Source organism: Anabas testudineus, chromosome 16 (genome assembly GCF_900324465.2).
Source record: "Anabas testudineus chromosome 16, fAnaTes1.2, whole genome shotgun sequence".
NCBI lineage: Eukaryota > Metazoa > Chordata > Actinopteri > Anabantiformes > Anabantidae > Anabas > Anabas testudineus.
The window spans coordinates 10815456-10830588 of NC_046625.1; the positions used below are offsets into that span (position 1 = coordinate 10815456).

Here is a 15133-nt window from a genome sequence, read left to right on the forward strand (position 1 = left end):
TGTGTGATGGGAAGGAGAGGGAGGGATACAGAGACAAGAGGCGGAGCGAGACAGCCTGTACAAATACACTGTACCCTGCCCATGTTTTTCCACAAATCGTTCATCACTAGAGATAAAGAGATGAGTTCATAACTTGAAAATGTGACATGCTTCCCATAGTAATCCATAATGATTTCCTTTTGGAGTTTTAAGATTAAGATTATTAGATTATTATTTTTATTCTAGATTGAAAAGCAAAAAGTCTGTATTTTGAAAATCAGATAAAGAAAATCTAAATAGAAGACATGTCTCTGCAAAACCCACTGGGTGTTGACCATGCTCCAGTGCACATATTGCACTGTATGTCTGAGGGGGGACTGCATGTGTGATAACTCATGCTTCGACATGTCACAGTACAGAACAGGTACACATACCTGTAATCTACTTGCCAGATTGAAAACTCATTGGAACAGCATTATAGGTTTTTTTTTTTAGCTCTTCCATGTATTTCACGTTTCCTTCCACAGTAAGATCTCATTCCTGCTGAATGCCAACCTACCAGCTTTCCCAGGTACATACTAGTTTTAATGTCTTACACATAAGGTGGCGAAAAGTCTTCTACAATGTAGTTTAAAGTAGTGACTACTGGTCAGTTAGCAGTACTGCACTTCACCACACAAAACGTACCCTCACTTTGCTGCACCACATTATCATAATATAGTTAAACAATAAATTGGGAACGGCACAGCGAAATGCAGCAATTAATGTCTTCCTGTGAGACACTGGGACAAGCTGAGCCAAGTCTGGGCTTTATAATAGATCTGAGTCTAGTTATTTTGGCAACATAGTGAACTCTTATGCCCTTGTGGCTTCTCACACCTGTTTCCCCTGGATAATGTTCATTGTTCATTCAGTATTTATTTTCAGGCATTGTCTTATTATGAACTGTCAAATCACGTGTGAAAATAGCTTTAGTTACCCTGTAATTTGCATTTTGTACTCTGGGTGTTACCGTGTCTTTTAAAAAAGCTTCTATTTATCTAAGGAAGTTTCATGACTTTGTCAGGAACGCACTGTTCCCACTGACGGACACACCTTGAAGCTGCTGAGGAAAACAGTTGGCAACTGATCATCTTCAGCCTTCTTCAAATGCACATCAGTGGTTTCACTTTCCCCGTCCAGATTCTTTGTTCTAGCACAGAGTTTCAAAATCTTTCACACTTTTAGAAGACTGAAAGACCTTTTTAAGAAGAGTAAAATCTCCATCTTGGGAAAGTAAGTAGAGGTGGTGGAGGGGTATAAATACATGGGAGTTCACCTGGACAACAGACTGCGACCCACAGGCTGTTTACAGGAAGGGACATAGCAGATTTTACTTCTTGAGGAAGCTCAAGGAGATGTTGCTAATCTTTTACCAGTCTGTTGTAGCCAGTGCAATTTTCTTTGCTGCTGTCTGCTGGAGCATCAGTGGCACCAACAAACTAAACAAACTGATCAGGCAGACTGGCTCTGTGATGGGGACTTCACTAGAACGAGGAGGATGCTTAAAAGCTGTTGAACATCATGGAGAGCAGCTCACACCCTCTCCACAGCTGGTCAAACAGCGGAGCACCTTTAGTCAGAGACCTCTCACAGCTCTGCTGTGATAAGGTCTGTACAATGACTATATTCAGACCGTGGACAGCCATGTTCCAACAGTTTAGCTATCACTGGTGGGAGAGACTTAAACTTAATTTTATTGTATTATATGAGTTTCTTTCTTGGTATTGCACATTCATCTCAGCATAGTTTAGAATAGTTTTCCTGTTTTGTTCTGCAGATTTGACAACTGTGTACAACTTAAAGATGCAATTTTGTGTCTGTTTAGATTTATTTATTTTTTCCCTTATTATTCCTATGATATTCTACGTGTGCATATGTTTCTCAATGTAATGGCTAAGTATCTGTCTATCTACCTACCTATCTAAAAAAAATTAATAAACAAAGCAGGGTTTTCCAGTAAAAAACACCACATGCTAAATATTTTTTAGAGTTTAATTACAAAATGGATTGAGCAAAGTTGACATAACATGCTGATGAATCTACAAGTAATGTGCTAGGATGTATGAATCTCTCTGCAACCAGTTTAAAATGCTGAAGAAACACTGGAATGTATGTAGCTGTTAAGCTATTTATGGCCTTACATACATCAAAACAAGTCATTATAATGGAAACAAACGAGTTGTGTCTTTCCAAGTACATTTACCAAAGCAACTGTTTAAAAAACCTGCAGGAATACTCCACAGCTCATGGATTTAACAAGTTAATGACAACATATGCAACTGCTTTGTTGAACTGGTTTTCAGCACCTGGGTAATATTGACTGGTTACTGGATTCAAGTGCATTTCAATAAATTCATCAGTTCTTCCTTTTGCCCTTGCTGGCAGCCTTGGCTGGTGTTACTGCAGGTACGGCTGCTTGGTAGAGGGCGGCAGATACTTTGTTGATGTAGTACAAGGCGAAGAGGGAGAATATCAGGCTGGGCAGAAAAAAAGACAAAGCAAAAATATAAAAATGTGTAAAATAAAAATATTTAAAAACACCAATTGTATTACTGTAGTGGGTTTTGATAACCTGCAGAGGTACTGTCTCTTACCATGTGGTGACACAAACACGATGCACCAGACCAGAGGCAAACAGTGACAGGAACAGGCACAGCAGAACTGGATTTTGAGAATGCAAAATGTAAGTGAGGAACAGAACATAGACCTATCAAAAGACTATCTATTATCAAATGTTATGACTCGACAACATTTCAAATACACTTAAAGTTAAAAAGATGGTATAATGCATATTATAAATGAGTGACCAACTGTACATTAGAAGTGAGAGTTGAGTGAGGCTGGTGTGGTGATGTGTGCATGAATCTGATCCCAGCTCTAGATCCCCCCAGATCTACTTACTTTCTGGGAATATCTTGGCTTGGAATCCCTTCCCAAAAATCAGGTTTTCAAGGTTGTTAAATGCCTGGAAGAAAGTTAAGGCAGCATTCTATATAATGGTATTTATATCTATGTTGCATCAATGTTCTCTTTTTAAAATAACTACCGGTACACTATGTTGGAAACAACAATTGAAGATGTTTTGTAAGAAAGAATTATTTTTGGCAATGCACTACTTAAAAGAATCTATTAACATGTAATTAAATAATACTTCAGTCTCCAAAAGGATACAGTGAGGGAGCAGATGAAGAGGACAGATCCCAGGAATCCCCCCAGGATGGTGAGCCACTCGGTAGATCCTAGCTGTTTGCTGAACATCTGCATCCCAGCAAACACCAGCACTGACAGCAGACTGGACAGTACTAGAGAAGTGCTTGTGTTCACCGCTACAATGTCCAGAAATACAATATCATCAGTAAAAGCATCGAAATCAGTGAATCAGATTTGGGCTGTAATACATTTCAAAAGAACCGTCTGGACCTCAACCGATAAGGGATTTTACCTAACCCTAACATCGACTGGTTAAATATTTCATGATTCTAGGTACTTTCATCTAATTCGATGTGTCTTGTCGTGAGAGCAGCTTTTGCATAAATCCAGTTAAAAGCGCTCTGCACTGTGCACAACGTAAGGCCACGTCAGTGTTTGCACATAAACGTTCCTGATAGATATTAGCTGTTAGCATCATGCTAAACAACGCACGTCAGCAGCCAAAAGAGCTGGTTAATACACAATAAAAGCTATTAACTGGCTGTTTTAGAGAAATACATACGAGATTGTTGCTCTGATCAATTGGTGTAACGTCAGACTTAACTTTATCAAGTTAACGCCAGTACTTAGCTAGATGACGTTAGCTTAAACACAGACGCGGACTTCTTATATCTACGCAAATACAAACATGTTTTGTAGGAATGTGTGAACGCACCATTAATCGTGCAATACGTACCCATTGTCCAATGCTTAAATACAGTCCTCGTAGGAAACAGAGGTAAATAAAGTTTAACTTCGTTGAGCCGGTGAACTGTCCCTGCTCTAGGAACAAAAAACGTCACGACCCGGTCTAAATGAGAGGTGGGACCAATGTACGGAAGCCGGAAGAGACTGAATGTGGTTCCACAGGCCTCGTATGTCTCTTAATATATACATGTACAAAATAAACTGTGGGTGCAGAAAAAGTTAAAAAAGGACAGACAACCACATGTACAAAATTTATTTGGGATACAAATAGAATACTAAGATAATTCTGAAAAAGCAATATTTACTGACAAATAATCATTATTTATATAATTCACAACACACATTCTATGTACAACTAGACATAAAGTGGACAATATAATATAAAATATGCTTTTTCTGTACCTATTTGTTTAACAAAATGCATACATAACCATACAAACACTGCAGAGAGCAGATATATGTCCCGTAGTTTGTTGGTAAGTATTTGTTGTTTTTTAGGCACATCATCATTGGAGTAGTAACTTCACAGGTGAACATACAGTAGCTTCAGTGTATCTAATACTCTTACCTCCACACTCCCTGGAAACTCTTAACTTTTATTTAATCTGAAGTAATGGGGGAAATTATTAAATGTGTGTATTCACTTATTGTGCTTGAGAATATTTTAAAGGTACTGTATTTGTTTGTTTCTAATTTGGCCAACTTCATACCTCTTTATGAACAATAAGGTTTTGACTATTTTCCTTACATATTAAAAATGTTCAAATAATAAAAAAATGAATATCCTCAAAAACTTCTGCTACTATAGATTATACTTCCCAACTGTATGTTAAATAGTTGACAAAAGTAGCACAAACCAACAACACCAGTCTTTTTCTCCTTCCAGCTCTACAAATGTTACTGTGTAATTGTTGACAGATGGTCTTTACTTGTTATTTGGCAGTTTACTAAATGTCTGCAAGGAATTCATTTCTTTCCTGGGTTTGTCTTTCTAAATGCCTTTCTTTACTGGCTTGGTGCAGATTTAACATGGTACTTATGTTGCCTGCGGGAGGCAACAGATTACTGTACTTAAACGATTGCAACATGATTGCCTGTAGTCTACAAGATGTGCACTGATTTGTGCAATTTTAAGTAGATATATACGGTAAACGTCAATGCAGACGTGAGTATACACTGTATACCAGCATATGCATCATCAATACACTGACTGTTTTTCAATTCATTTGTCTGTGCAGCACAAACAAACCACTTTCTGTAGGTACAGTATCAGATGAAACATCCATAATATTTTGTAGTATTTCGCATCACATCCACCTTTCATAAGGGCTTCTTCTTCAGTCCAAAAACAGCTATAAACAAAACAATCTCCACAAAAGCAGGTAGCACGCTACAAGGAGAGAAAAACAGAGATAAATGTAAGAAGAATCGTTATGGACTCAGTCACAGTGCATATATGGGCTCATACTTAATACTTATTCATACATGCACTCCCTGCTAATGGATGCATGTACGTCAGCACAAACCTGCAGAGTGCAAAAATAACCCAGTATGTCCAGCATTCCCACTTCTCAAACACAAAGAAAGACAAGGAGACAGATGCGCTGCAGTGGACAGCCAGTGCTGGGTGAAATATCCGTCAGGGAAAAATGTTTTTGGAAAAAGAAAAAAAACAAAAAAACAACATTAAGTATATATTCACTAACCTGCAAATGGCAAGGATCCACCAGTAGATGTCACACTCCCACTGCTCAAACAAAAAGAAAAGTAGAGCCACTGAGGCACTGGCATGGACTCCTGTTGCTATTGTAGGTGAAGGGCACATTTACAAGAGTGTGGAGTCATGGAATTGTAACTGAATACTAGACTGACTTTTTAATGCCACTTATCACTCTAATTTGTATCACTGTTTTATTGTGGTTGCTGCTATCTCATGCCCACTTTTGTATTGTCCCATGATATGGGACTCCAATGCATCTCTGTAACATTTGAATTTATATCAAATAAAATTTAATGTTGAAAACCTGTGCTGAAAAAGATATGTTTCTGTTAACCTAATAACATGTTCATTTTATATACAGTGGCAAGAAAAAGTATGTGAAGTAGGTTTTCTGTTTGACTTGGCCACTTCAAAAGGCATATTTTGTTTTTCTGTTGTGTGTCATTGTCCTGTTGCATCACCCAACTTCTACAGAGTGTCAGCTGACGCACAGAAACTCTCACATTATCCTGATGAATTTTTTGATACACTTGAGAATTCATTTTCCCCTCACTCACTCCAAACTTGCCAGGCCCTGTTGCAGCAATGCAGGTCTAAATCATGATGTTTTCTTCAACATACTTTACAGCTGGGAAGATGTTTTCATGATGATATGCAGTGACCTTTTTAAGCCAAATGTAGTAATGTGTGTTCTTTCCAAATAGTTTAATATAGTTTAATCACTTCACAAAATATTTAGCTAATACTGCTGTAGAGTGTCAATGTGCTCTTTGGCAAACTTCAGGCCTTCAGCATTGTTCTTTTTAGTAAACAGCAGCTTCCTTCTTGGTGAACTGCCATAGACAACCTGTGGTTCACATACTTTTTCCCCTTAGCACTATAAGGTTTTTATGGTTATTCTCAATAAAGACATTATTTTTATATTATATTATCTGTTATTATTTGGGCACATTATATTTGTTAATACTCTTGACTTAGATAAAGTTCAGATCACACAGATCAAAACTCGTAAAATTCCACATGTTTACATACTTTTTCTTGCCACTGTAAATTATTGTCAATGAAGGACCAGCAGTGTTAGTGTAAAGGATACACAGGAGACCTTGGCTGCAGTTGAACATGGACACTCCTGAAAAGAATCCAGCCAACTCTATAGCAAACAAGCCCAGGGTGACTCCCAACGCAACCACCAACCTGAAACAATGTTTAAGCATTAGAGTCAAAGTTTTTCTTTTTGCATTTTATGTATTTCTTAAAAGTTTTCTTACTTTTTGTCTGTATCGTCATATTGCTCTTGAGTGTAGTCCAAAGGTAAACAAGCCTTCACATTGTTTTCCTACAAAACAAACAAACACACACACACAAATAAAATATTACAGTAGGACTGATGAAGACATAAGGTAACAATAGGTAACAGTCAACACAAAGCGTTAACCTTATCACACAACACAGGCGTTTAGATATATTTTTTCTTCTCAGTCAGAGTTACTTACCCTTGACCAAAAGATAGTGATAACGATAACAAGATGAGCTATGATGGTAAGAAACCGTGCGGGGACAAGGCTGCTGACAGCCGACATGCTAAAGCCGCAACTATTTACTTTATGTATGACACCGTGTAAAACAAAACCGTTTTGCTAATTTAGCATGTAGCTACAGAAAGATAATAAATCAAATGTATCCCATGAGAACGCAAACCACATTAATCAAAGCTAAGTTAACGTTGTATAATGTATAGAAACTGATTCAGATAACATGTCGTTAAAACGTTTAGTAAAAATTAATCATCTATAACTTTAACCAAACCCAGACGCTGAACACGGTTGCTACAACAACCGCCGAGCTGGTGTATCCTTTATTACTGACCGAAAGAACAACCTGCACCCAAAGGTTCCGGCCACATCCAATGATTGAAAGAGGAGTGTTCTTGTTTTTCTTAGTACACACTGCCACCTAACGATAACACGACAAACTGGGGCACAAACAATTTGGCTTTTAGGTTACGAAGGCACAGGAGCCTGCGAAAACAACGATCAGGAGACAGCTGCTTGGACACATAAATACCAAATACAATAACAGGCTAATTACACTACTGTGACTGAGTGCCTAACAATAAATAGTCCACAACCACATTTATTTAAACGTCGTCTGTAGCAGTATAATGATTTTTAACCGATAACAATCACTGTATGGTTATTATGGCAACACCTGACATGGTTGTTTTTTTTTTCATTTATATTAGATTAAAATAAAATAGCTGTTGCTCATAACGTAATACCAGCAGGGTTAATTGTATCAGTTTCAGCTCCTTGCCAGTGTGGCTGCAGTAGCCTATAGGCCTTGCTCCAGACCCCCCCTCCCATCCTATTTCATACCACGACTCGTTGCTTCCAGACAGCCTCTACAGAATCAGCGTGTGCGCACCAGCACGCAGAAAAGCACCTGGAGCTGTTACTATCCCTGGTGACGGTAGACTAGTCCAGGCCTACGCTTGTCTTACCTTAGTGCGACTTGAACCTGCCCTCGACACAAAAAGACTGTCTAGTCGCTGTATCACAGAGAAACTGGAATCGTGGAGGCATGGCAGAAGCGGAGCTGGAAACCTTCACGTCGATCATGGACGCGCTGGTTCGCATTAGTGTGAGTACGAAGCCCTTTTTACTACCCTGTGTTATTTAGATGTGTACGAATTTAAAACGCATTATTATCACACTACATTTCTGTATGTATAGATGTGATGAAGCAATGTGTAACACTTCTGTATTCAGACGATTTCTGGCATGCATTCAATCGAGATATTTTTTCTCTGTCGCGCTGGACGGTAGAAACATAAAAGGAGGACCACAAATGATACGACCACAAAGATCCAAGCGTTGTTGCAGATAAAGAAGTGGATGTCTGATGCTCAAAAGCAACACAATATGATAACAGTAGCTTAAATGCGTGGTTACGGGCCGCACAGGACGATAAGGCAGAGATGATGCGCGTTGTCATAGAAACGGGATGCTGCGCCGAACAGGCCAGGACTACGTGTGTAAAACCGAGGCCGCAAAATGAGCAAAACTGAAAGCTGTATTTAAGTTATTGATTTAGAATATCTAATCGTCTGTCTTGGGTAAATGCATCATTCCCAGTTGCCAAATTGTATGCCAGAGCTTTCTAAACTAATTCTAAATGTGAATTTTTCAAATCAAGCGGAGGCCAGGTGACTCTAATAATGTTAAGGGCGGCTGGATAACACTTGAAGTTAGTGGAAGCTATTTTTCCTCCACATTTGACCTCAATGTGTTTTGTATATCCAGAGTTTGCAGCAGCAGCAGCTTTTCACTTCTCACTCCTACACAATTCATATACATTTATAGAGTACAGGAGGGGCACAATGTAAAGAGCAACGGTTTCTTTATTTATACCAGTGACTCAGCCTTTATCTGTTCTGACTCCTTGTTCACTTCTCTCCCTTCTTCTGCAGTCCAGCATGAAGAGTATGGAAAAGGAGCTCAATTGTCCCGTGTGTGATGAGATGGTGAAGCAGCCCATCCTTCTGCCATGCCAACACAGCGTGTGTCTGCTGTGTGCGGCTGAGGTGCTGGTACAAAGAGGTTATCCTCCTCCAGAGCTCCCTGCAGAACCCAACTCACCAGCCTCCACTCCCAACACTCGCTCCCCACGACAGGCACGCAGACCCACACCCAGAACCCCCGACCGCCTGGAACGGGTTCTAAAAACAGGTGGAGAAAATTATTGGGATTTTAAGTCAGTTACTAGAAGTTGTGTTTTAAATGTTGGGCAGGAAAACTAAATGGTGTCAGCATCAAATCACCTATGGCTGACATCATGATTTAATAATGCTAATGATGCTACGATGCTACAGTGCTCTTCGTTTCTCAGTTTTATAGATAATTCAGCTGACACATCAACATCCTGCTCCACATTCAGAGCTTTATGCATTCATCTCATGACTTATTTAAGTGCGTAGTCACAGGGGCAGGAAGAGTCAAGGAGGCAGTAGAGTCAGTAAGCATCGCTCGAGCAGGTGTGCTTTCAGACTGTGTGAACAAAGTGTTTACTCTGCTGTGAGCTAACCTTTATTTCTTACTGTTTTCCAAACACAGTGGAGGAGGGACAAATTTGAGCTCCATCTGTCTTTCCCAATATTTTTATTAATTGTTCTTTCATTCTATAAACACCTTGTTGCCTCTATTTGTTTGATCATGTCTCTTTCTGCACTTTTCTTTTACCAGTGTGTGGTACGCATCCAGGGCGAAGGCGTAAGGACATGTCCTCTCCCCCCATGCTGTTCCCATGTCCTATCTGTCAGCAGGATGTGGAGCTGGGAGAGAGAGGCCTGACGGACTGCCTCCGCAACCTCACTCTGGAGCGCATTGTGGAGAGGTGTGCATATGCACAAATGCCATAATATACTCTATGCTCAGATGTAGTCAGAGTCAGAGCTTATGTTACTGTTTTGAATGTAACTTGTGTCTCTTATATCTGATCAACATCAGATTATTAACAGAAATCAGAAACAAAGTAATCAGGGTTTTTGGAAAAGTCCCCTTTAACCCGTCTTGCACATAATGAAGAAAGGCAGCAAGTGAAGAGCTTAGTCAATACTGCTTTATAAATGAGACAGAAAATCATTTGCTCGAAGGAGTTTCAATAATGAATCTCTCATTTAGTCCTGATCCAATGCAAAACCTAGAATCAGACTGCAGAGACAGCTCAAAAACTGCATTGTATGGCAGCAACTGCCCTGATAAAGAAGATACATTACACCGAAATTAAGTTGGTAATGTTAATAGTCATCTTCTTCAAGATCAAAGTGAGAGAGGTCGCCTTTTAGATGTGGTTTGGGTCGAGGGGAGAGAGTTTCCCAGTTTCACACGCAGTAGTTTGATGGCTGCAGCTGCTCTCTCTCCCCAGGCAGTAGTTGTGTTGGTCAGGAAAGTGTGACGGTGCATGTTTTACTGCGCAGGACACACTAACAAGGCAGCTGCTGCTGATGTATCCAGGTCAGGCATTTAAAGAGTAGCACTTCTACCTACTAAAAAGAAGCAGGACGAACTCAGATGAGCTCAGTTCTCTCTCTTAAGTTTAAAGTACTCCTTTTTACTTGCTATCTTTCCTTACTGCTGCAGAGTTGCCTAAGCCCTGTTCTTATCTCGTTGTCCCCCCGTCTGCCCCCCAGGTACAGGCACACTGTAAGTCTGGGCAGCGTAGCCATCATGTGTGGGTTCTGTAAACCTCCTCAGTCTCTGGAGGCCACCAAAGGCTGTGCTGACTGCAAGTCCAACTTCTGCAACGAGTGTTTCAAACTCTACCACCCCTGGGGAACTCCCCGAGCTCAGCACGAACACATTCTCCCGACTAACAACTTTAGGCCAAAGGTTTGTCTGTTTTTGCGTTTGATATACAGCAGCTTCGGTTCTGTTGTCACTGTGCATTAATCTTCCTCGGTGCCCTAGGTCCTAACGTGCACAGAGCATGAGCAGGAGAGACTGCAGTGGTACTGCCGGAACTGCCAGAGGTTGCTGTGCCCACTTTGTAAGCTGCGACGTGTCCACCATGGACACAAAGTGTTGCCTATAGCACAGGCCTACCAGGCCCTCAAGGTGAGTTGGTGTAAAGTACGTTTGCACTAAATCAGGGTCCAGATGTTAACAGCTTCAAAGTGTAAATGTTTGTTTTGGTCTTACAGGACAAGATCACTAAGGAAGTCAACTTCATCATGGCCAACCAGCAGACGATACAGAGCCAGATCACTCAACTGGAGGCTGTCATCAAACAGATGGAGGTAGGAAGTAATCATATTTATGTTGTTACCTTGCAGTTTTTCCAGTTTTCTGACACTAACAAAAAGGTGTTCTTTAGAGAAAACTCCTTTTCTACTGTGCTTTTAAACAATGGGTAGGCATCTCCAGTCTCTCTCCTGAAACTTCACTGTAACTACAACTGCAGCCGAAGGGACAGGTTGCATTATGTGGGCCCCTCCAGAGACACTGGGCTCCAGTGTAATTGCACACTCCTGTGCTAGTGGTAGTAAAAGCCGTTCTCTGCGTGTGTGTCACTCCTAATCAGCCATTGTCTTTTCACACAAAAGCAAGATGTATCCCCTTCATCATCTTATCTTCCCCACTCTTTGGGTTCCCTCTCTGTCTCTCTCAAGGCAAACAGCTCAGTGGCTCTGCAGCAGCTGACGCATTGTATCCGGGAGCTGGGAGCATCTGTAGTTGAGCGTCAGGGGGCTCTTGCTCTGGCCTTGGAGGAATCCCGCAGCAGGAGGGAGCAAGCGCTGTCTGCTCAGGTCTCAGAGAGGCAAGGCCTGCTGGACAATGCAGGCCTGATGGCCTACACACAGGAGCTACTCAAAGAGACGGATGCCCCGTGCTTTGTTCAGGCAGCCAGAATCACTCACAGCAGGTACAGTAGTTACTCAGCTAAATCCTAACTGGTTTCATTTGGCTTGTTGACTTATTTTTTGTGCTGTTTCTTTTTGTCACTGTGTCCGCTCCTCCAGGCTGGTGAAGGCCATAGAAAACCTCCAGTGTTTCTCTCTTGCTGCAGATCCCTCCTTTAGACACTTTCACTTAGATGCAACCAAAGAGGTCAAACTAATCAACAGCTTGGAGTTTATACGTGGTGAGCTTCTTCGTTGCTGAACAATGAAAGGACACTTTCTGAAGACTATTATGTATTATTTATGTAAACTGCATCCTCAATTGCTTTCGTTCTTCCACAGCCCCACTGGCTCCAGTTATTGACACTCAGAAGACTTTAGCGTATGACCAGCTGTTTTTGTGCTGGCGCCTTCCTCAGGACTCGGCTCCGGCTTGGCACTTTTCTGTCGAATATCAGCGACGAGCAGGGGGAGCTGGAGCCACATGGGGCGGCACAAGATCCCCTAATGCTTCAACAATGTGGCTGCGCCTGGATGAAGTGAGAGGGACCAGTGCCGTGGTTGACCGACTGCAGATGGACAGTGTGTACGTGCTCAGGGTGAGAGGCTGCAACAAGGCTGGGTTTGGAGAGTACAGTGAGGAAGTTTACCTCCACACTCCACCAGCATCTGGTGAGATTTGCACAACTATTACATTACATCATGACATTTTTATATTTTATATTCACCATACAGACTCTCCATCTTGCATTTGTTTACACATTGATAACAAAATGGTTCCAGTTCTGTAATTGCTCAATTGAATGACTAATCTTTTTATTTTTATTCTTTTCTCTTCATTTCTTTTTTTCTTCCATTCCCGTTTTTGTTATTTTAGCATCTGCACCAAATCTTCCTTTTCTGTTCTGCATCCTAGTGTCATCCCAGCCACACTGTTTCTGCTTGTCTTTCTTTCTACACTTTCACATTATTGTGTGTTTGTGTTTTCCTTTGTTTCTGCCACTATTATTCATAGTCATCCGTTAACAAGACAACATTTAAACAGTAATCTAACTGTCTGATAAGTTGACACCTATATGTTTCCTCTTGAATACACCCTTTTCTGTTGATCTGCCTCGTATTCAGTGTTCTCCTCCCCCTCTTCCTTAGCTGTATTTCCATGACATTTTCAGACTTGATGCAGTCTGACTCAGTCCGAGCTTCACAATCTAACCCTTCCTCCCTCCTAACTCCTTTCCTGTACCTTCCTCGTTATCTCTTTCCTTCTTTACCCCTCCCTTCCCTCCTTTTCCCTCCTCCTAGTGTTGAGTTTCTCTCTGGATTCTCGCTGGGGTTTGCATGCTGACAGACTGGCACTGGGTAAAGGCCAGACCTATGCCCGCAGTGTGCCAGGCATCTCCCTCCTGCAGGCTGCAGACCGTGCACTCACATCATGCCACTTGACTTCTGACCTGCTGGTGGCTGACGTGGCAGTAACTCAAGGCAGACACTACTGGGCATGCTCTGTGGAGCCTGGATCTTACCTGGTAAAGGTAGGGATGCTTTTTGGCTAGTTGTTTTTGGAATGAAAATGTGCTGCATATAGAGAATCACTGCCATTCCATTTCTTTCTCTTATAGGTGGGGGTAGGGCAGGAGGTAAAGCTACAAGAGTGGTTCCATCTTCCTCAGGACATGGCCAGTCCTCGGTAATTAAATCATAGTCTCCTCAGCTTCACAATTTATTTTACTGCTGTTGATGAGAGCAGTGAAACTGAAGAAAAATAAGTTATGGGTTGACCTCAAAGAAAACGCTCAGATAAAATGCTCTGTAGAGATAATTGGAACTGCAGAGTCAGGTAATAATTGCCTGTCGGTTACTGAGATCGACCCCACACATTACAAGTATTCATTTATCTGTTGTTAATTTGAAAACATTGATTGGTGAAATTGTAAAGTCTGTAGCATTGCTGAATCGACTTTATCATGCCCAAATGCAGAGTGACCTGTGGAGACACGAGGAGACGTAATCCTTTGTGATTCAGCCTTTTTTTGTGCAGTGCTAAGACATCACAAAGTGTGTGTGACAAATTGCCAGCTGTTCCTGCTTCGGTTGTGAGAAGATGTGTCTAATGACTGTGGCATCCAGACACTTTCATGCAACATAGTCACTTTTTGTGACTATGTTGCATCAACACTTTTCTTGTTCAGCCTAACTTTCCTCTGTTTTCTCCCAGATGTGACCCAGACAGTGGCCATGACAGTGGGGCAGAGGATGGCCAGGACTCACCTCCATTTTGCTTTCTCACCATGGGCATGGGCAAGATCCTGCTTCCTCAAGGACACGGTCTAAGCCATTGCCAGGGGGACAGCCAGAGCCACGGAGGTTTGCACTCCCATAGCAGCAGTCAAAGCAACCTGCCTCACGCTCATACTGCACCTCTGCCTCCCCGACTAGGAGTCTGTCTGGACTGTGACAAAGGACGAGTCACCTTCTACGATGCCCATTCACTGCGCGTCCTTTGGGAAGGACACGTGGATTGCTCAGCTCCAGTGTGTCCAGCTTTCTGCTTCATTGGCGGAGGAGCGCTGCAGCTGCAGGATCTTGTGGCTAATCGAACCATCGAGGAGCCACCACCACGGAGGGTAACCATCCAAACACGTCCAACAAACCTCAGTAAATAAAATTATAGTGAGAGTTGAGGTGATTTGTATTCCTCCTAATGTAAGTTGATAATTAATTGCCTTGATCTTGTCAAACTTTAATACTTCATTAAAATGCTAATGGCAAATATGATTAAATATTTTTTGCAATGTAATTTTTGAGATCTGACTTAAATATTTGAAGTTCGTTTGCACTTTTTGGCCTGAAAATATCTCCTTTTTTCTGCTTTTGTTTTTTTTGGCTTTCTGATTCTCCTTTGGAAATTGTTGCTGAAATAATTTTCGACTATGCAGAATTATGTTGACAAGGTGCAGCAAACACAGGAGTCTTTGCCATGTGTGAAAATAAAATTGCCATCCCTTTACACTTCATTCTTCATTTCTCCCACAAGAATTAGACAACAAAGGTTGCATGCAAGTGTAACTAGGATCAATAACTTACATATATGCAGATCA

The 15133-nt window shown here is 41.3% G+C and overlaps 3 protein-coding genes across 4 annotated transcripts; 1 reads left to right on the forward strand and 2 right to left on the reverse strand.

The window, feature by feature from the left end:
* Positions 1-2001: 2001 nt before the first annotated feature.
* On the reverse strand, positions 2002-4031 carry krtcap2 (keratinocyte associated protein 2). The gene is made up of 5 exons (XM_026370233.1): positions 3908-4031; positions 3193-3347; positions 2923-2986; positions 2616-2682; positions 2002-2498 (listed from the first exon to the last, which is right to left on the reverse strand). Exons 1-5 carry the CDS (start codon positions 3909-3911, stop codon positions 2378-2380), a joined length of 411 nt encoding a protein of 136 aa, XP_026226018.1. The 5' UTR covers positions 3912-4031; the 3' UTR covers positions 2002-2377.
* A 140-nt stretch (positions 4032-4171) lies between these two features.
* On the reverse strand, positions 4172-7476 carry tmem107l (transmembrane protein 107 like). 2 transcript variants are annotated; one of them, XM_026373083.1, is made up of 5 exons: positions 7132-7476; positions 6907-6974; positions 6732-6832; positions 5445-5541; positions 4172-5308 (listed from the first exon to the last, which is right to left on the reverse strand). In XM_026373083.1, the coding sequence occupies exons 1-5, from the start codon at positions 7216-7218 to the stop codon at positions 5239-5241; spliced, it is 423 nt and encodes a 140-aa protein (XP_026228868.1). In that variant the 5' UTR covers positions 7219-7476; the 3' UTR covers positions 4172-5238. The 2 variants fall into 2 exon arrangements, with proteins under 2 accessions (XP_026228868.1, XP_026228869.1); XM_026373084.1 differs by lacking the exon at positions 5445-5541 and adding an exon at positions 5625-5721.
* A 572-nt stretch (positions 7477-8048) lies between these two features.
* On the forward strand, positions 8049-14698 carry trim46a (tripartite motif containing 46a). The gene is made up of 12 exons (XM_026373081.1): positions 8049-8278; positions 9108-9366; positions 9880-10030; positions 10827-11025; positions 11104-11250; positions 11337-11432; positions 11805-12058; positions 12156-12277; positions 12378-12707; positions 13338-13567; positions 13655-13722; positions 14251-14698. Exons 1-12 carry the CDS (start codon positions 8219-8221, stop codon positions 14696-14698), a joined length of 2364 nt encoding a protein of 787 aa, XP_026228866.1. The 5' UTR covers positions 8049-8218.
* Positions 14699-15133: the final 435 nt, after the last annotated feature.